Source organism: Stegodyphus dumicola, chromosome 1 (genome assembly GCF_044657685.1).
Source record: "Stegodyphus dumicola isolate Sdum_Otavi_A_Nest chromosome 1, ASM4465768v1".
Lineage (NCBI taxonomy): Eukaryota > Metazoa > Arthropoda > Arachnida > Araneae > Eresidae > Stegodyphus > Stegodyphus dumicola.
The window spans coordinates 98,055,090-98,077,836 of record NC_140768.1 but is presented as its reverse complement, the minus strand read 5'-3'; the positions used below and the strand labels follow the sequence as shown (position 1 = coordinate 98,077,836).

The 22,747-nt window shown below is 31.1% G+C and overlaps 1 protein-coding gene across 12 annotated transcripts in view; it reads right to left on the bottom strand.

Moving 5' to 3' along the window:
• The window catches only part of LOC118185892 (bromodomain-containing protein 3-like), a 219,197-nt gene that overhangs the window by 79,391 nt on the left and 117,059 nt on the right, over positions 1-22,747 (bottom strand). For all 12 annotated transcript variants that reach the window (XM_085817974.1, XM_085817949.1, XM_085817948.1 and 9 more), the window contains 2 exons: positions 12,264-12,434; positions 8,887-9,015 (listed from right to left, as the gene is read on the bottom strand). In XM_085817974.1, coding sequence (XP_085674100.1) covers positions 8,887-9,015; positions 12,264-12,434 — 300 coding nt within the window. The remainder of the gene's footprint in view (positions 1-8,886; positions 9,016-12,263; positions 12,435-22,747) is intronic.

Sequence of the window (22,747 nt, the reverse complement as noted above, 5' to 3'; positions counted from 1 at the left end):
AGGATCTAAAAGGTATGAAAATTTACCCCCTCCCCCAAAAAAACTTCCTATTTATTTGTTTACTTTAGTAAACATTTCTTTCCATGTAAGTTATATAAATTGCTTCTTTTTTTGTGAAAATAATTTCTCTTTAATTCTATAGACAGACATAAATTCTTGTTCAGTTACAAAGTTCCATTGTTGAAATTTTGTAATAACTGTGTCTAGAAATCCGACCGACTTGTCAATCAAAATTTGTTTGGCTTTCAGTAACTTCTTTGTAACTTTCCTCACTATCGGTAGCGATATTTTCTGGATATAGAACCATTCTACATATTTTGCCATCCATTAACTCATTGATGATTGAGGAGCATTTTCATTACAATGAAAAACTTCCTTTTATATCATCTTCATTTATTACCGATTCTCCACATTTCTTTACGAAATCCATTAATTAGAAAATTTCACCTTTGGTTTGCCTGAGACAATTAAGCTGAGACTAAATTGTATTAGTTATTTATTATACTTACGCCTGTTCCTTGCACATGCTTAAGGCTTATCTGAGTCCTAAATAAATAATTTCCACATATACATTAGGCTTATTGAGGGCCAGTGCTAGAAATCTTACTGCCTGATGCAGTCTTTGTAGGTCCTAAATTCATTGCTACCAAGCTCCTCCATTTGTCTTTCCTAAATTCTGCCGCTCAGTGCTGCCATACGGGCTTTGGCGGTGGTTCTGGGTTTATGTGAATAAGAAGTCAGTTATTCTTAATTTAAGTAACACCAAATGTAATCTTTTGGCTAATAAGTATCATTAAGAAAATCTAATTTTAGCATAATGGAAAGAAATTTTTGTTAAATTTTTCCTTGTCAACATTTTGGCCTATGAGTACCATTAACAAAATTTATTTGTACCATACGGAAAGAAATTGTTAAATGTTTCTTCTCAACATTTCTTAGCGCATTGAACTTAAATCTGTAATCATCAGCAAGCGTAATGTCAACAAAAAAGGTTACCATACTCTTTGTTATTCAATTACTAATATAAAAAAATTGTTTAGGTGTCACTACATGAGTTGATAAACATGCGGTGATAAAAGAAAAATATAATAAATATTGATTCGCCAGGTTGGCGCCAGGGATACAAAATATTAGTAGGTGTAAAATCAATGACGTATATATGTAGAATGTTTCAGTTTGCAATGTATGCCAAACACATACACAGCTACGGAGCCAAATTATGGATCATACAATTTTATGCTAAAATGATTGATAATGAGGTATTTTATTTAGTGCTAAAGTAAAATTAAGAATCAGGACTCTCCGCATGCGCACGTGTTAAGCACACACAAAAAATAAACAAATTTTTAAAAAAAGTGGTGGTGACTTTAAGGTTCGGATTTTAAGTCATTCCGGTTACTGGAAGTCCGGATCTCAGACTTTGTACTGTATAACATACTGCAAATGATTAACAGTGTATAAAATCATTCTTTAGTGGTGTTTGAAAGAGTACTACGTATTTTGAATTATATATTATTATACGACAATTACTTTCTAATTTTAAAAGCAGGCAAAATAAAAAAAAAAAGTTTAATGTTTATTATTTTATTTTATCATGCATTTTCCATGTGCAGCCAAAATTATTATCCAGACAAATTTTTTAGCAATAATTGTAAACATTTTCTAAAAATAAGATTACAATCAAATAAAGAATGGAATAATAAAAAATTATTAAACTCATCGATGAAGCATTTAAATTTTTTTTCTGTAAATAACAACGTAATAAGGCATTATTTTTATTTTTCATTCTCACCTTACAATACTTATTTGCTTTGTTTCATTGAATGCAGAATAAAATTTTCTTGGCGACAGTGAGAAGACAAGTACTTCGTCCTAAGCTATTGTAAATACTCATCATTACACCAAAATTAAAAGCTAAAAACTGAAAATGTTTTTTCCAAATACCTAAAGAGATGCTAAATGAAAAGTGGAGTATTCATTGAATAAAAATGCAATAATGCTGATGCTGAATACATAACTGTGCTTGTACATTAAGTGGCACCAGGACAGTAAAAGGAATAAAAAACAAATTACTGAACAACTACAAGTGTTTATGTGATGGAATGAGGAGGAGAACTGTTGATTCAATGAAGGCAAGCCAATTCAAAAATCAGGTTTAAGACAATTCATGTCTTCAGTTAATGTCATCAGCAATTTGTAGAAATAATTTTCACTGCTAAGCCTAACTCAACTAATAATTCATGCTACTAAGCCTAACTTTGGGAAAAAATTCGTATAAATTAAATTTGTCATCCAATTGTTCCAAATTTTGGTACATTATGAGAAGAACATTCAGGTAGTTGTCAGAATTAATTTCAAACCTTTATCGTTATATTTTCCTTAAAAATTTTATAAAATACTCATTCTAGAATAATATAATTTTCCCTTTATTCCGCAATTAAATATATATGGAAAAATATCCAAACAATCGCAGATTTTATTTAACACAACACATAATTAAAATTAAAACATATTAAAACTGTCTTTCATAAAAATTCAATGTGAAAACAATGAAAAGGAAGCAATATTTCAAAAAAGAGACAGTGTATGATATTCTTTGAAACATGGGTATACGCAAAGTCTAGCGTTGCAAATGTCACAGGAATAGAATATCAGCAAATTTGACTCATTAAGCATTTGTGTATCTTCTATGGTCAGATAGCACTTTTGTTTTGCCATTAAAAAGAAAAGAAAAGAAAAGAAAAAGAAAGAACACCAGCAATACAACATTTATATATAACAAAAAAAAAAAAAAAAAAAAGAGAAGAAGAAGCTAAGCCATACAAAATATTCATTCCGGAAAAATCTAACACAGGGTTCGTAGCCACATTTTAGTTAAAAAAATAAGCACCTATAAGCACATTTTAAGAAAAAAATAAGTAACTGTCTAATTACATTATATACAAATGCATAACCTTAAAAGAAAAATTAGACTTGTAATTTAAAATATGAGAAATTCAGTATTTATTAAGTAAGAATGAGCATTACTCAACAATGGAAAACAATGACATTCTTCTTCTTTTTTTTTTTTTTAATTTTAAATAACAGTTCAATTTACAGAACTAGTTTACAATGAGAGGGGAAAAAAAAAACTATGCAGAACTAAATTACATTACAAGATTTAATGATGAAATTTCAGTTCAAAATAGAGAAAATAAATAATAAGCCATATTTATTATATTCACTTGGCGCCTAAAAATAAATACAATTTATTTTTTCACTCATATTAATATTTAAATAATTTAACTTATATCAAAATTCTGAACATTTTCTAAATTTTTATTGTATAACAGTTTTCCCTTAATAGATATTGCAAGCAAAGTAATTTAAGTAAAAATAAGTAAAAAATTGGAAGACGGGAAATTGCTTCATGCAGTCATCCTTTAACAATAAAAGCTTAACCAAAGAATATGTATAGTACATAGATGTTCTTTGGCTTAAATAACCAGCATAATCGGAAATTGCCGAATATCTGAAAATTCCAACTAGTCCAGCATAACTAGTAAAAGAGCAAGGGGGTAGATTGTAGCCGTTCTTTTGATTTTTCAGCTAAATAATACTTTTGACATTCCGATACGAATCATATAAAAAATAGCCCAATGAAACTAGACGATAATCTGCTTAGCAAGCACGGTAAAACTCTTTTATCTCTGCGAAATATCGCAAACGTTATTGCGGAATACGCGATTTAATTCTTCCGCACGTGATATTATGCAATCGGAATCAACAGCTGGCAGTATTCGAAGAATAACTAATTAATAAAGAAAAACACCCCCTTGCTTCATCCGGTTTTTCACCGTCATGCGCCCATGTGTCATATTTATCATTGAGCAGGACATGTCGATATTGATTAATAGAGAGATTTACCAATCTAATTTTGAAGACTGTGTTAAATATTTCCGCAACAGAATCATTCTTTGCTTGGCTAGCAGACCGCAGAACTTTAGTCCTATTCAATCAAGGTTGGAAAGTGACCCCCCCCCCCAAAAAAAAAAAAGGAGGGGATGGGGTCCGTTGCTTGCTTTGCTGCGAACTGCAACGGTTTTATTCAAGATTTTGAGGAGAAAGGGGGAGGACCTGCCCCCTAACTTCTGTACTGTATAATCATTGGCCAAAAAAAATTTTATTTTGACTATTCGATTACTTTTACTTTATTTATGCCATTCCGAATATTATTCCTTAGAAAACTAATCTGTGTTAAATCACACTTACCCATTTTTTAAGTTTATCTATACTTCAACAGTTACTGCAAATATACTACCATAAATATTCATACATATGCTCATAATATAAGCATACCGATCATAATAAACGAGAATATGAACTGACCATGCGGAACGAGAAAATAAATTGTTAAAATTTTGATAGAAATTCAAACATGTGTAGTACAGGGTGGGGGCTAAAGAAACAGAATGCACCAGAATTTTCTACTGCTTTCGCAATTCTTTGAGCAAGAGAACGACATGCACCTGCCTGTACTTGCTCGCACCAAAGGTTATGTTAATGCAGAGAAAGGGGCGAAAAGCTATTTCGGGGAGTATGATTCACCATCTGACGTTCCATATAAGGAAGGAAAGTTGTTTATTTAGTTTCGGCTTTGCTACAGGGAAAAAATGTGCATTCATTAAAAAAAAAAAAAAAAAAAAGGCACTGAAAGCAAAAAATAAACACTGTTAAAAAAAAAAAAAAGTGCTTTGGAGAAAAAATAAGCACTTGTAAGGGTTTTAAATTTTATTTTCAAATATAAACGCTTATAAGGACCGCTATGAACCCTGTAACAGTAACAAAAAAGTCTCTAATGATAGAACATCTACGCCACTACACAGGGATAAAAAAATAAAATAAAATAATTAAATTAAAAAGTATTCCAGAGCATCGAGAACATGTTCATTTGTTTATATGAAATGATACCGAAAGAGCTATCACATTACTCAACACCTACCAATTAGCATTTGTGTATATTCTTCTACCTTCAGATACCTATATCGCAAAAATAAAAAGTACTTCAAAGCATCGAGAACATGTGCATTTTGTTTATACAGTCAAAAGTCCTTAATCCGGACTCGTTGGGCGATTCCGGATTATAAATCATCGGTTTAAATCTGGTAAGATGGCATGCAGAAATTATAAAATAAAAAATATGAAACCCTAATTTATGAAATAAACAGCAATTATGATCTAAAGGGTACCAAAATTTACAAAAAGAAAAAGCAAAATATTTATTTGTTTACTTTATTAAACATTTCTTTCAATGTTAAGCTGTTTAATTTGCTTCGTTTCATGTGATAATACTTTCTCTTTAATTCTATTAAACAGACATAATTTTTTGTTTACTTAAAAAGTTCCGCTGTTCAAGTCCTACAATTGCTGTGTCGAGAATATTGGCTAATTTGTCAATCGAAATTTTTTCATTTTCAATAACCTCCGAGTCACTTTCTTCGCTATCGGAAGCGAATTATAATGAGGAGGAATTTGATTTAAATCATATCAAAGACTGAGTACATCGAGATGAAATACTACATTAAGTAAAGAATTATAAGCCAAATAAAATAAAAACATCTGCTCTGAAAATAAGGATAGTGCTGATAGATCAACTTCCAATTCATTGCGCGCTGTGTCATTTCCCTCCCCCCGCAGAGCAGCGTGAAATTGATAAACATATTTCGGAATGATTAGAGGATCAAAGGATATATGCCTTTATCCATTTTTTGCAGCAATTCCTTTTTTTGTTTGATGGACATCGAAACATACTTTCGCTTTGTAGATCCTTTGGGAGCTTCAGCATCGGAAAATGTATTTGACATTATCCAAATTTCAAGCTTACTTTTATAAAATTATTCTAACAGTCTGCAAAAAATTATAAGCCGGATCCAATTCGAAGATTAAGGAACAATGCAATCTGCAACATTAACTGAAATAAATAATTAGATAGTTTTAGCTTATACCGTCCGTTTTACAATAAACGCGCATGCGTAAACATTATGCGCATGCGCACACGTATATTCACAGCCGTAAAGGTCTTACGCGCACACGTAAACGCCTATGCGCATGCGTGGCGTTTTTAGCTTTGAGGTCCGGATTATAGATCATTCCGGATTATGGGTGTCCGAATTAACGACTTTTGACTGTATCAAATGATGCAGTTAAAGAGACATTACATTGCTCAACACCCACCCAAGAATCTCCCTCTCATTCCAAAACAAAATGCATTGCATAGGAATGAAGGCACACATAACTTTTGATATATTTCCCCATAACAGACACAGCTACATCTAGTGGCAACAAAAAATACTAATTAAACATTCTATCTGAAAAGTCATATGTGGTACGCCCGGTCATATGTGGTATAAATAGAAGGGCTAGCTAATTTCTTTGTTCGACTCCTCGCCGACGCGAGCCTAATGGGGGACGTAACAGGCAATAATCTGACGTCACTGTGATGCCACATGTCCTAATTTCCCGCGTTTAAAACAGCAGTTTCATTGAGCTGCGAGACGATTTTCTAGAGGTTACATATCCCAAATTAATTTTAATAACATATATATCTGTTTTCTAATAATGTATATATTTAAAATAGTTTATATATATGTAATTTTAGTCAGTTTTTATTTTAAATTCTACATTGTAAAGTATCGTTTACGTAATATGGCTTTTTGCGCTGCAGTAACGTGCCGTAGCACTTACAGAAGTATGAAAGGACGAGAGAAGACGCAGATTAATGCATTACTGAAAAAGAACAAAAAAATTAGGTGGACTAGTGAAAATATTTCACGTTGCATTGTCATAAGAGCTCTGTCATCTTAAAGCTATGATTTTTGGAAAGAAAAAAAAATTAAGAAAAAAATTGGAATATCTTTACCTAGTATTATCAAATTAAAGAAATGGTGTTTATTTTATTTTTTAGTGTTTTCTAAATTTTAGTGTAGTCCAAGAATTCAAAGTAATGTTCTTACTCTAAAGAAGGAAAGAGGCGAATATTTGTATTCTGTAGAAAAAATATGCGTTCTCAGTTTCGACGAAATGCATATAGATTGAAAACTCTGCTATGACTAAACTGGACTAAGTTGGTTCTTTTCAAAATGTGCAGTTTGTTTTAATCAAAGGTCTCATTTCGCGCTCTGCCTCAAATTACTGAGAAACCGCGCTTTAGATAGAGGATTTGTTTTAGAAGATGTAACTGTTTTAAATTTTTATATTATTAAAGAGGTTTTTAAATAGAGATTGAGAAGAAATCAAATTGTGTCACAAACTAAAACCAAATTATTTAATGGTCAAGAGAAACGAGAGACAAAAAGTCGCTCCAGAGAAAACATTATTTTCAAAAAGTACCGCAAAAGGTATATATACTCTACCCCACAGGAAATCAGAAAGCATCTGACTTCTATGTGTTAATCGATAATATCTTCGGTATTATGAATAGTACCAAAATAGTACCAACAAGAATAACAAGTATTTAACAAACTAATTTTGTTAAGTACTTGTTAAAGTTATTCTTATTGTATCCTTTTGTAACTAATTACTGATTAGATTTTGTGCTAGATTAGCATTCTAGATAAAATATAATAGTATAAAACATCAAAGTGATTGGCATAAAAAGACCTGCTTCCTTTACTCACACTTTTGAAAAATTAAATAACTGTTTTAGGTACTCTGAATAAAGCTATTTTGTCAAAATTACGGTAACAATCTTATATACATTTATTTAATTGTAATATAGATATAAGTATAAATTACAAAATTATTTAAAAAATATCTATTATATTGAATCGGAAAAGAATTATAACAATGTAAAATTTACAATTAGGCAAAAAATCAAACGTAGGTTAGCAGAAATGTTGCCATATATGTCATATATGTTTAAACCTATGTCTACATAGACATAGGTTTAAACATATTTTTTATATATATTACAAATTTTACATATATTACAAAGTTGTTTTTTGAGTAAATTTAAATAGCTGCTATTATTAGTTATCTTAGAAGCAGTATAAAAATTCTCTCAGTTAGCATGCAAATAAATGATTAGAAATAAACGTGCATTAAATAAATAAAAAAAAAAAAAAACCTGCAAATAAAAATAAAAAAAACCACGGAACTTTATGTTAAAAGAGTAGCACATTTTATCTATTATTTTAAAACTGAGTAAGCATTATTAAATTTTTTAATGGTTCAGTCTAAAATGCATAAAGCAGTAACATTGCCTCTTCCAAATTATAGCTATCTTTTACACACAGCTCATTTTAAACGCTGGTTCAAAATCACTAATTTCCAAGCTGTGAATTATATTGGCGTGCTCAGTGTCATCATGGCTACGTCATCACTTCTCACGTTCTGCTTCAGGGGGAAAAGCTCTATGAGCTAGCCCTTCTCTTGCAAGTCCTGCGGCCATACAGTGAATTAAATGGCAATTCAAATATGACACATCCGGCTGTGAGGTAATGTTCGCTGCTGATGCATATATGACACGCCCGTACCAAACGGGTTAAGAGCCACAGCATATAAAGAGATAAAGATCTTTTGCTTGCTTTAAAATGGGGGAGGAGGATTTACTTTAATTGTTATTTTCAATTTCTTTATTATGCATTCTCGAAGAGATACATAATAATTATTGTCTGGATACAAAAAAGAAAATACTTAGCAATAACTGTTCCTCAAAATAAAATTTAAAGATCCAATAAAGTATGAGACAGTGAAAATTTATATCAACAATGATGAAACATTTAAAATATTTATGCGATCCATGTTGAAAAGTTATATTACACTCAAAACATAAAGAAAATAATAATAATAATAATAATAAAACATTTGTTTTCAAATTTTAAAACAAGTCTCAACCGCAATCAATACCTTTTCTACTACTTTTTTTGCTGCTGTTGGAATGAAGCTGCCCACTGCAGTCTTGCAATCGTTTCTCAAGTTCTTGCTTTTTTTCTTTGGCATCCAACTCCTTGTTTTTAGCACTTCCTTTATTCCTTCCTGGGAAAATAAATTATACAGATAAAGAATTATTCAGGAAAAATAGCTGAGTTACTTAAATTGTTGACACTACAAAAAATCAGCAAATAAAATTTTGCAGAAAATTATTTGGAATACTAGCACATAGGCTTAACACACTGAACACCATCATTTAAAATAAAAAAGAAAAGAAAGATTGTTTTTTGGACAGCACTTTTTTTGTGAACATATAAATGTGCTTTATGTTCCATAAATACTCATAAAACACAATATTATACCTGATTTTTTAGCATAATTAGTTTGTACTTATTTGGATACACAAATTCCAATGCGCACTGTCTTAGAATGGCCCTCTGTTTACTTCACACACAAAATCTCACTTTTGCGTTTTCAGTAGTTTAAAATCTACTGCATCCTGCATAGCATCAGCACCAAGAGATAATCCTTTCTGGGCATCCAAAGGCAGCACTGCATGGCATACAGATGTGGAAAACCGGTGTTTAAAGTTTTATTATGCGTCTACAACATCCAGCAATGGAACAGAGACTAAACTGTTCACAAATGCTCTCAGGAAGTATTTAAATTTTCCTCACTGAAGTATTAACAATATATAACAATGAGCAGAGGCCTTAAGGACAAAGAAACAATGCTGCCCACAGGAAGATCATATGCTATATCTGAAGCAAAATAACTTCAAGAAAAGTATGCTGCGAAGCAACAGCTGCATAAATCTTGTAAAAGTTATGACATGAATTGAAACAAACATACCCTTTCCAAGAGAACCTTGAAATGAGTGCATTCTTCATGTCTACAATTGTGCTTGTGAAAGGCTTTAATGCTAATAGTAATTTGAAATTTGAGAACAAAAACTTAAAGTTCAGCCAAAATAAAGTTCATCAAATAAACTAAAACCATATAACCTTGAATTGGGTTTTCATCTTAGACAGATCCCATACTTTTCAGGCCCTCTCATCTGCTTTTATGCCAAATTATGTCCCCATTTATTTCTCCTTCCTCAATGAGTGCCATAATGTTAAAAACGCAGAAATGGGATCAAGAATTGGATTTTTGCACTGTGTAATTCAACTTAAGAATGTATTTCTCAAAAACTGTTTTATCCAGTATAAAATGTTTCAAATTGGCCATTATAACTAACTTCTCATATGCACCATGCACTTTCATTCCATTAATCACGGTCTCTGTCGTGTCATAAAGTTCGAAGTCATCACATGTGTATGTGCAGTTACATAGTCAAAAATATATTTTCTAACATCATTAAATAACTATATATACGTTTATCTAGACAACAATTAGAGCAATGTATAAGCAAAAGAATCCAGTTATAAAGTGCCAGGTTTATTTAAGAATTATAAATAAGAAAACATCTTTTCTCATGGGATTTTTCAGAACACTTCAATTTTTAAGTAAAACCAACAGCCACTTAGAACGTTTAAATTCTGATATGGTATTCTGAACGTTATATTCTGATATGGCAACAATGAATAGACAGGGATATATAAAAACTTTTACCCTCTAGGTTCTGATACAAGTACCTTATTAAGATGCAAGCACAGTCAATTAGCAATTTTTAATGCAACTATTATCAAATGCTCTTCTTTTCTATTATCAAAAAGATTTCGATTAAAAGACCAAATAACTAGAACGGGAAGGGGGTGGAACTCAAATGAGTGTACTAATGCATGCATGGTTGTTCTAGTTAATAAGCCCCTTGTTAGTCGGGTAACGTTGACATACTTGCATGTGTTTATTATACACAAAATTTTTATCAATATTATTCTGCTTCAAAAGAAGAAGTCACATAGCTTAGGACTTGAAACTGCAGTTTTCAGGATAATTACATTTACAAGTTCGAAAATTTAAAATTAATAAACACAAATTTATAAAAATACAGAAAAGTAACTTTACTTCTTTTTGACTTATTTTGACTCAAAGTGTTCTAGAATCAAATCTTATAGTGAAGCCTCTTATGTTTTATAAGTTAAAAGGTTACAAAGAAGGAATGCACAGGGAACAGATGATCTGCAAAATAATGTAAACAGATATTCGACTGCACAATGTTTATCCATGAAATTATATTTTAAAAACTTTGAGATGTAATATTATATCTCAGTTTATTCTTAATTCTTTGAAAATTAATAAATCAAGTTATCTGCATTACAATAAACATTACATTATCATATTATAACAGCATAAACTATGTAGTAAACCGAGTTCATTACATTCGCTCCAATTAAAATAAATGTTAATTTATTACTGTTATTCAAAATTTTTATTATTCATCATAAAATTTAACTTCTGCTTTATTAACTACAGTGATACTTTAATTTCATTTAGCTTTTATTTATAATACTTTTTTTAAAGAAAATAAAAAGCAAATAACTCACTCAAAAATGAAGATTTATTTAATACTTGCTTTTCTTATATAACAAATGATGATAACTTACTATCAGCGATCATTTTCAGTGATGAGGTGATTCCACTTCATTGGGGGGGGGAATCAATAAGCAAGATATGAAGATTTGAGAGAGTAAAAATCAGTACACCACCTTAGATGATGAATACGATTCTCCAAAAATCCAAATGTTTTTTGCCATATCAGAGCAAATTGTATACAACCAACCTAATCTTTAAGAGACAATACTTACAACGTTACTTCGAAATGCTAATCAATAATTGATTCCAGAACAAATTGCTTACTATGATGACAATCCCTTCCCCTAAGACGCAGCAGCATTTCAGCACTATTCACAAATTGTTCAACAAACTCAAAGATTAATTATGGTGGATAAATGACTACACAGGATCTCAGATATCCATTGCATCTCCTTGAATGGTATGTGAAACTTAAGTGTACATATACCCATTATCTGCAACTCTATATGATCTGCAAAAAAATAGCACCTAATGCCAAATAGCTAGATTTGCTGCAAAGCCTGGTCTGAGTTAAAATTATCATACTAATGTTTGATAAGTGTGTTTAATATGCAAAATGAAAATCGTAGAAATAAATTTGAAACCTGTAGAATACACTGATTCTATTATAGCATTAAGGATACTAAGAGATATATGTGCATACTAATGGAAATATACTGATGTTACTAGAACTACGAATGCATAAAAATATTCGAAAAAAATATATATGACTGTTTTTGTACTTACACAGCTGCATAACAGAATAATAAATTTTGCAACAAAAATCAAAATGGTGAACATTATTTATTTTTATATGCATTATGTCTTGGTCTTACCATAAGGCTTGCGTGGTTTCTTCCTCAAACAAGAAGCCACATAAGTTTCTAATTCACGCAAGGTTGATGGTTTTAATGTTTCAAAATCAATTTCTATTTCATCAGGATTAGAATCTCGTAATGAAGGCTCTCTGAACTGTATAATATGTACAACCCTTCCTAATTTATCACCTAAAATATACAGAGAGAAACACAGATTAAAATAATATCTTTAACTATACACCTACTACTCGGTATTACAAGAAATCAAACTGATACAAGAAAAGTACACTTTTCAATTCACTCTCTGCATAATACTTCATATATAACTTTGCTATGAACACCTGTTATTATAGTGTATAGAAAGCTTTACATACATGACGCATATTTTTAATAGCAACTATAAATATTTAGTAACAAAACAATATGAACAACTGTTATTCAGAGAAAAGTTTCATAAAAGGATGAATCATATTTAATAATTAAATGAACAGGGTTCATAGTCACATTTTAGTTAAAAAATAAGCACCTATAAGCACTTTTCAAGCACATTTTAAGAAAAAAAAATAAGCACCTGTCTAATTACATCATACACAACTGCATAACCTTAAAAATTAGAATTGTAATTTAAAATATGAGAAATGAAGTATTCTTTAAGAGAGAATAAGCATTACCTCAACCATGGAAAATAATTACTTTTTTTTTTTTTTTTAATTTTAAATAATAGTTCAATTTACAGAACTAGTTTACAATGAGAGAGAAAAAAAACTATGAAGAACTAAACTATATTACAAGATTTAATGATGAAATTTCAGTTCAAAATAGAAAAAATAAATAATAATAAGGCATATTTATTGTATTCGTTTGAACCTAATAATAAATACAATTTATTTTTCCACTCATACTGATATTTAAATAATTTAAATCTAAATTATAAACATTTTCTAAATTTTCATTGTATATCAGTTTTCTCTTAACAGAAATTGCAAGCAAAGTAATTTAAGTAAAAAAGAGGAACATTTCTGAAATCAGAAGACAGAAATTTGCTTCATGCAGCCATCTTTAACAGTAAAAGCTTAACTAACCCGCATACTTGGAATTGGGGAATATTCGGACAGTCGAGCGTAACTTGAAGGAGCGGAAGGGGGGGTAGACTGTAGCCGCTCTTCAGATTTTTCCGCTAATAAATGCTTTTGACATTTCAATATGTGCATCACATAAAAATAAACCAACGGAACTAAAAAATATTCTGCTTAGCAAGCACAGTAAAACTCTTTCAGTTAGTAAGTAAGTGTTCATAAACAAATCTCTGACTGAACATCAAAATTAATTATCTCTGCAAATTATCGCAAACGTTATTGCGCAATACGTGCGCCGTAATTCTTCCCTACGTGATATTACGCAATCGGAATCAACAACTGCCGGTATTGGGAGAATAAAGAACTAAATAACTGGGGTGTTTTTCATTCTAATTTTCAACAGACAGCGTTATAGAATTATTCTTCGCTTGGGTTGGTAGACCGCAGAACTTTTAGTCCTATTCAATCCAAATTGGAAAGTCCGTTGCTTGTTTTGCAGCGAACTGTAACAGTTTCAATATTCAAGATTTTGCGGAGAAAGGGGAGACCTCCCAACCTTCGTACTGTATAATATATTGGCCAAAAAATGAAATTGTTTTGACTATTTGATTACTTTCCCTTTATTTAAGCCATTCCAAATATTATTCCTTAGAAAGCTAATCTGTGTTAAAACACAACCATTTTTGGAAGTTTACTATACTTCAGCAGTTACTGCAACTATGTTATTATAAACATTCATACATATGCTCATAATATAAGTATAACGATCATAATAAACACGAATATGAACTGACCAAGCGGAACGAGAATACAAATTTTTAAGATCTTGATAGAAATTCAAACGTGTGTAGTATTTGGGTGGGAGGCAAAAGAATGCCGAATGTAGCGGAATATTCTACTGCTTTCACAATTCTTTGACCAATAGAACGACGGGCACCTGTCTGTACTCTTCGTGTACACTAAAGGTTATGTTAATGCAGAGAAAGTGGGAAGAGCTATTTCCGGGAGTATGACTCACCATCTGACATTCCATATTAGGAAGAAAAGTTGTTTATTTAGTTTCGGCTTTGGTACGGGGAAAAATAGCGCGTTCATTTAAAAAAAAAAAAAAAAAAAAAAACACTAAAAGCAAAAAAAATAAGAGCTTTAAAGAAAAAGTAAGCACATATAAGAGCCTTTATATTTTATTTTCAAGTATAAGGACTTATAAGCACTTATAAGGACCGCTACGAACCCTGGGGGATAAATAGAGCGTTCATAAAAAAAAAAAAAAAAAAAAAATAAGGGCTTTAAAGAAAAAGTAAGCACCTATAAGGGCCTTTATATTTTATTTTCAAATATAAGGACTTATAAGCACTTATAAGGACCGCTACGAACCCTGTATTAGATACGACTGTAAACTTTAATACGTCATAATGTTCTAACAAAAAAAGAGGAGCATAGCGGAAGCGTTAGCAGAACGAAGGCGAGAAGGCATCTGTTTAGGAGAACTTATGGCGCAGCATTTATATGAAAGGTTATGTAACAGAGTAGCTTCTAGAAAAATGTAGAAAAACTTATGACGCAGCATTTATATGAGGAGGTTATGTAATAGGTGCGAATGTTCTAGAAGGTACTGGTTTAGGGGAAGATCTTGAATTGCAGAAAATTAATTAAAGGTTGCTGGTTCGCAAAGAGCAAAGCCATCGTATTTTTTTTCTATCTTACATATATATATATAAATGAATAATAATAATAATAATAATGATACTTAAAAACCATCATTATCATTATTTGATTAATATATAACATACTTGCCAACCTATGACACTCAAAAATCAGATTTTTCACAATGTTAAGAAGACTTTTTAAATGATAAAAATATAGTTTTTAATACTAAATTAACTTTAAATAGTAACTAATTCTTAAATGCAAGCAACACAAAAATACCTTACACATAAAAAACATTTTTATTACTTACATCGTCTAAGAAAACAACAACAAAAAAAAAAAAGACACTTTAATCAGTTTTCGTACGAATGTTAAAAACAGTGGCAGATTTTGCTTTCTTTAAGAAAGAAACTTCATAATTTTGTTCATAGCAATTGCCAAATTGCCACGTAGGCCTGCTTTTGCTAATAAAAGTTTTTCTTATGTGTCATCACTAATATTAGATCTAAATTTAGTCCTCGGTTTTGCAACAACACTGAAAATCTGCTCACACTCTGTATTACTATGGGGAACTGTCAAGAAAGATGGCCAACATAATTCTAGACAATTCACTATATTTTTAAATTCCATCAGCACCTTTCAGTTTTCCAATTAAACTACACTGGGTGTCAATCCTAGTTGATTTTATAACTTTATCCAAGTTTTCTAATTGTAAACTGCTGTTATGCAGCTGTTGGAACTGTTTCAATTTTTCCTTCCTTTTAGAACTCCTTTCAAGATAATAATAAATATCAACAATGTGTTCATCCACATTGATTAGTAAAGAAGCTGCTCCTTTTTCAGCTGCTAAATTTAAGAGGTGACAGGTGCATCTCATAATCTGCAAATCTGAATTTTCCTTTCTTAAGATGCCTGCAACACCAGCCTTCAAGCCTAACACTGGTGCACTATCGGCACCAAGTGCTAAGCAATTATCCAGAGGGACTGCATTTTCTTTTAACGTTTTAACAATTAGCTGTGCTATATTAAAGCCTGTCAAACGTCCTTCTAAAGTGGGGACAGAAAATAAACAGCACTCAATTTCTGAAGACTCTGGATTAAAAAAAGAAACAACAATTGGATACAGTTTTGAATCGGTATTATTGCTTCCATCCGTAGAGAGGCAGAATGGAGCTGTTTTAATGCAATCAATGACTGAAGATTTATTTCTCAAACCCATTTCTTTAACAATTGCTCCTGTTTTTGTTCTTGCACTTTAGTATTTCTTAGCGATTTCACTATCGGGAAACATTTTTCTAAATAAAGCTGCAGCGTGATCCAATACATTCAGTGGCAGGTTGTGCCCCAGTAAAAAGGCAGAGAACAGACATTCTGAACTTTATTGGTCCTTTGTTTCCAAAGAAAATTTGATTTTTCGTTTCCCCCCCCCAAAACCAACTTATGTTGTCCTTGTGTACGCACATGTTTGAGAACATTGCCCTTCTCACATGCGAAATCGAAAAATCGCAACGACAGGCGTTACACATTGCAAATTTATTAAATTTCCTTGAGGAAATAATGGAAGGAAAGTCAACTGTGTACGATTTTTGAAACGTACACGAGTATTTCCCTTTTCTCACAGACATAACAAAAGATGATAATTTCTAAAACTATTTCTTGAAGGCATATGTACTCACACAACTCAGGACAAGATGAACAAAATAACTAAAGAACATCCAAATTACAGCTTGCTTTGTCCTCATTGGCTAATATATGCCAGATGACACGCAGTGGAGCTCGATGTCTATTGGAGAACTGGAGAATGACATTTCTGGATACGTATATGCTCTCAGTCCCAAAGCAGAAGTACTCTCGGGACAAGCACTACCACATTACTTAAAGCTCTAAAAGGATATTATCAGGTCAAGTAATGTACTTTCATTAATACGAAACTTGAAGTCTAATGTTATGACCTGACCTGAAGCAGAAGTTACCTAATTTGCAAGGTTTTGTTTTAGATATAATGTAGAGAAAATTAAATTGCTTTCAGACGTCAAAAATCACTTTTTTTTTTTTTTTTTTTTTTTTTTTTTTTTGTTCATATAACAAAATATTAAGCCAAATTCCATAAAAATCATGAGAAATTTTAAGAATAAGAAAAAGTCAGTAGAAATATATTGTAAATCACGTTGGCGGGAGAGCGGTCGAAAATCGGGAGAGTTGGCAACTCTGATATAATAATGTTTCTTTATATGATGTAATATATTCATAAAACATATTTTATTTTACACCTGTTTTTAGACCATAAGTTGTTTATATTCATTAGGATACATATGGTCCATGTGGAAAGTTTTATGTACCAATAAAATCATTACTTCATTCAATTATACATCAAATTTATTTATTTTAGAATACATATCCTCGAATCATAAGGCACTCAAACTAATTTAAGTGGGTTGTTAGGTTAATACAAGCTGTGCGTATTTGGATGCAAAAGATGTTTAATTTGTTAAAAATGCCACTTATTTTTAATTCAAAATTCACTTTTTAAAATAAAATCCATGGTAAATAACCAGTTCAAGCAGCTAATGTTAAATGATGAAATAATAATTGTGCATATATCCATTTCCATTATTTAAATACAGTACTGTATGAATAAAATGTTCTCATGTTTTTTATTATTTATTTAAAAGTCGTCTGTGGAAAATATGCACCCTAAAAAGTTCCTACTGAACAAGATTCCTAACTTTTCCCTCTCTTTCAGAAACAGGCTTTAGCAGAGCCAGTACTTTGCTATGGGAAACAAATAAACAGGCTGAATATTTTTGAATGAGGTCACATAAGAATTAAACAATTTAGTGCCAAATATTAAAAACAACTGTGTAGATGATGCATCATATGCAGTCATCCAATTTTTTAAAATCAAATTTTTGTGCAATTAGAATTTGTGATTTTGTTTCTAAAAATTAGTTTATATTTGTAAAATTAAATATAACACAAAAAATATTAAAACATAAATTGAATGAACCATTTTTCTCAAAACAGTAATTCATATTCTTAAATCTATTAAGTTATTTATGTGCAATATCTGCATTATGAATATGTGGTATTCTGTATGTTTAAAAGAAAAATATAACAAGATCGAGGAAGAAAACCTTTCTTTTCAAAAGAAGTCACTGCAAGGAAAATGTTGAGAATCCCTGACCTAGACTATGAATTTTCTACACTGCTATACTATTGCCCATGCAATTAAAGACACTTTAATATGGAAACAAGTTTATTTAATGAGATTAGTCAATACCAGATAGATATTTCTGTGTTTCTCATTTTCGACTGAATATTTCAATCCACTAGTTTACTATCACATTTTTCTTTTTAAGATAAATAGCAAAAATAGGTTTACTGTAATTTCTTACCCGAGCAAACACGAGTTTGCTCTGGATAGCACGCCTTATCTCAAAATTAATTATATTTTATCTTAACCTTTTAACTGTCATGCCCGAAATAATATCAGGCACAGCACTGGTGTTCCAAAATGGCACACCTGTGTATTACTTGGGGTAATTTTTTTTTAGTGCATCGTATTGTTACACATGAATATATATCATGAGAAGTTATTGTAAGAAGTTTATCGTGAGAAGTTTCCTGAGTTAATTTTATTTATTTATTGAGTCTGCAAGACACTGCAAAGTTTGTTGTTCAAAAAAGGATGATAATGGGAGAAAGATAAGAAATGAAACACGATTCTGGTGTACTGATTGTAAAGTTGTTTTGTGCTTGGAAAATTACAGTGCCACGTTGAATGGCAGCCTCTTCAAGCGAATATGCAGTGGATACAAAACCTTAAAATTTTTATGCATGTAATTCAATATATCAATTTTTACCTACTAAATATATTTTATTTTGTACTAAACATTTGATTTCTGCAATAAAAAAATTGACAATTTATGCACCCAAATCATCAAAATAACTTTACAGTTAAAGTGTTAAATTTTATATAGTCTATATGTTCTAATTTGTCATCTCTGAATGATATATATTCTTTCTTTACAAAACAAAATTTGACAATGATAGCGAGTATTGTTTCAAAAATCGAGTAGTTCCAGATTTGAGAAAGTAATAAATTTGGAATACTGGCTGTATCTGAACTGTAATTACATTTGCAACATAAAACAAATGCCAAAAATAAATACTGAAAACAACTTGTTTCTGTACCTTCTTTTCTAATTTATATAATTTCATTTTATGATATCATTACGCTGTCACATCACATAACAAGTAATAAATCCTTTTTTGTTCTTCATTAAATAATTCAAATATAACATACACCACTGTTGAGATAACCTATAACAACAGTCTGGTTGACAATAAGTATATCATTGTAGTAAATGAGATCTGGCTTCCTTCAAATCCATTTCTTATTCTCAATCTTATAATCTCTTTGAATTTTCAATACTGCACTTACATGCAGGGGTGTGGAATCGGACAGATTTTGGGGTAAAAGGAGTCGGAGCAGGAGTCACTAAAAACAGGTCGACTTCGACTTGTTTTTGTTGGACTGTTTGAACTTAAAATGAATTGGAAGAAAAATAAAAATAATAACAAGCTGAGCTATTTTTATTTATGAACTATATACATTAATAAATAGTTATTTTCTATCTTGTTGACATATTCATAAATAAATATAAGGGAGGAGGATGGATGTGATATTTGCCATTAGTGATTAAACTGATTCATTTAGTTAAAAATCTCACGGGGGGTCAGTAAATTTAGGTAAGCAGCAATAGCAGCAAGAACTTTCAAAACCGATGCCATTCTTAGGAAGCCAGCTGGAAAAGGAGCAATTATTGATCAAGACATGCGATAAGGAACACATATTTGATTATAAAGAGGTTGTTACTATTAAAAAGAACTTTTTTAGAAGATGTAGTAGATAACCCTAATGTTTCACTAAGAGAAAGACTGAGGAATGATCTTACAGAATTAGAAACTCTTCTTTCTACACCACACATAGCCACAAAAAAGCCGTCATCTGAAGAATTGACAGTAGGCGAGAATGGAAGAATATGATATTTGTTCTTCGGAGAGTTTAATGCAGAAGGAATCATTTATTCAATGAAGAAAAGAGAAACTAGTTTGCTAGAAATTGAGATCTTGCTGGGCTGTAGATCTGAAACACCGAATTTTGTTGGATGACAAACAAATTAAAAAGGCAAAGAAAGCCATCTATGAACTTTCATTAAGAACGAAATTATTCTCAGAACAATCAGAGAATTCGAATCAGGACAGTCAAACTGCAGGCATTGCAATGGAGTCTCCATCATCTTTGTCCAGTGATGAGTTAGATTTTGATAATATTGAAAAGGCAAAGGCAGGGGTCGGCAACCTGCGGCTCGCGAGCCGCATGTGGCTCTTTTGATGTAAAGTTGCGGCTCTCCAGTTCCATATGGAAAAACTAATATTTTATTATCAAACACTTCAAAAATAAGAAAATATATTTTTAAGTACCTAATTTCTCAATAGCTTCTATTTTCATAAGCGTTAATTACGCTTAACATGACTGTAATGAGATAAATTTGAATCATTGTTACTGTACTGTTAATTTGAACTATTGTTCATTTTTTTTCAGCTCCGCCGTCAGCATGGCAGCTGGTAAGAAAACGAGAACTAAAGAAGAAAATCGAGAACTCAATTAGGATTGGGCGGAGTCGTTTGCATTCATATGCAACACAGATAGCGTTCTGAGTTGTCTCATTTGCCACCAAAAACACGCACACAATAAGAAGTCGAATTTGGGGAGACACTTCATACAAAGTATACCCAGTTTGCTGGTAAATATCCAAACGAGGACGCATGAAAGAATCTCTTGAAGAGCTAAAAAAAAGTCAAGTTCCATGTTAAGTAACTGGGCACTATCTTCCAATAATATAAATCTGCCAAGCTCTGCAGTATCATTAGAAATTGCAAAAAGAGTAAAACCATTTACGTCAAAGATTGTTTTATACATGCATCTGAATAACTGTTTTGTGATATCAAAATCAAAGCAGAAATCATGAAAAAAATCAAGGATTTGCCATTATCTGCAAAGCCAGTACAAGACAGAACTGCTAAGATCAGGGTTCGTACACATTTCTGTACATGAAAATTAAGTACTTTTAAGGACTTTTAAGGACCATTAATGAAAAAAATTAAGGACCTATGAGCAAATGGGAACTGAATAAATTTTATTAAAATATTATTCTATGCCTGAATTTCACTTTTGTAATATCATCCTAAAAATAAAATAGATCCCCAAGTAGTATGCATTATTACTAAACATGAATTAATGAACATAATTATTAATAAGTTTGAGAATAAAATAAAACTCCATGCAGTTTACCAAGTAGCATTAAATATTTTACATTTATAATGGGTTTGACATAGTTGAAAGAAGATATGTGACATTTACGTTTTACTAATAGTTAGCTTTATGTTGATTTTTTTATGTCTCATTTTGTCACATACTTGGTCAGTCTAGAGGAGAGGTTCTCAACCGGTGGTACGCCCCCCCCAAAAAAAGGTGGTACACAAACAAGCGAAGTATTTTGATCTATTTATTTCAAAACAGTAAGTGGTAGTAGTACTTTGTAGTAGTGGTACTAAAGGTTTTCAATTTTTGTTTAGATGGTACACGTTAGTCAAATGGTTGAGAACCACTGGTCTAGAGGTTTAGTAAATAGCAGGTAGATTTTATGTCAAATGGCATAGGTTAAAATGAGAAGCAAGATCATAATCAGCATCATTCATAACAAAAGATTGAATGTTATCACCGCTGCTGAGCTTTGTGTAGATTTCCAGGGGTTGTAACCCAGTTAATATACTTTCAGGTTCCAATAAGCCATTAAAGCACCAGGAGTAATAAGTTGTTTTGCATTATTTTAAGTCTCACTAGATGCAAAGAATAAGTTATACTTGAATTTCTACATTTTTGTGTTTTATCTTGTGATCACAGTGAGTATTAATGAAAGGCAATAACTCGCTTTAATATGTAGAGATGTAAGCAGTTAGTTATAAATAATTAAATTAGGTAAATAGTTAACCTTATTCATTATGGATTTACATGGCCACTATTAAATTTTTTTAACAGTATTTGTTAAAATAGGCCTATTAAAATCAAAATCTAATAAAAATTCACAGTTTAAAATGCATCTAATTTACGACACTGATTCTTAAAGGATATTAGAATAATTACGCATTGAAAGCTACAAAACATTTATGTTGTGTAACAACAACACCCAACAAAATATTTATCCATCATTTTAATTTGAAGCCTTCCCAGACATTTTGTCTAGTTCATATCGATTTCCATCTCTATTTAAGCATCTTTTCTAACAATTAGAGATTTGTCTCAATATGCAAACCAATGCTCTCGCTAGTTTCTGTGTGCTTTATCTCCTAACTTGTCAACCTCTCCACAATGTACCTATGAGGGTTTATTTGATCTGGTAAAAGTTAAATAGTCCAAAACCCCCAATAGAAGTGAAGCAAATTATCACTATGTCTGAAAATAACTACAATATCAGACAAAGGTTTAAATAAGCCTCTTATTTAAAAAGAACTTAGAACAAACATAAAGGCATGTTCTGATGCTTCAATTACATCTCACGGTGATGTAATTAAACAACAGTCAAATACAAACTAAAAATGTGGACTAGTGGTCAAAGATTATACAACTTAATTTTAATTTAATCTGGCTCAGTAATTCTATCATATGAGGAAACAGAAATGGAAAATTATAGTGAAGGCTGAAATCATAAA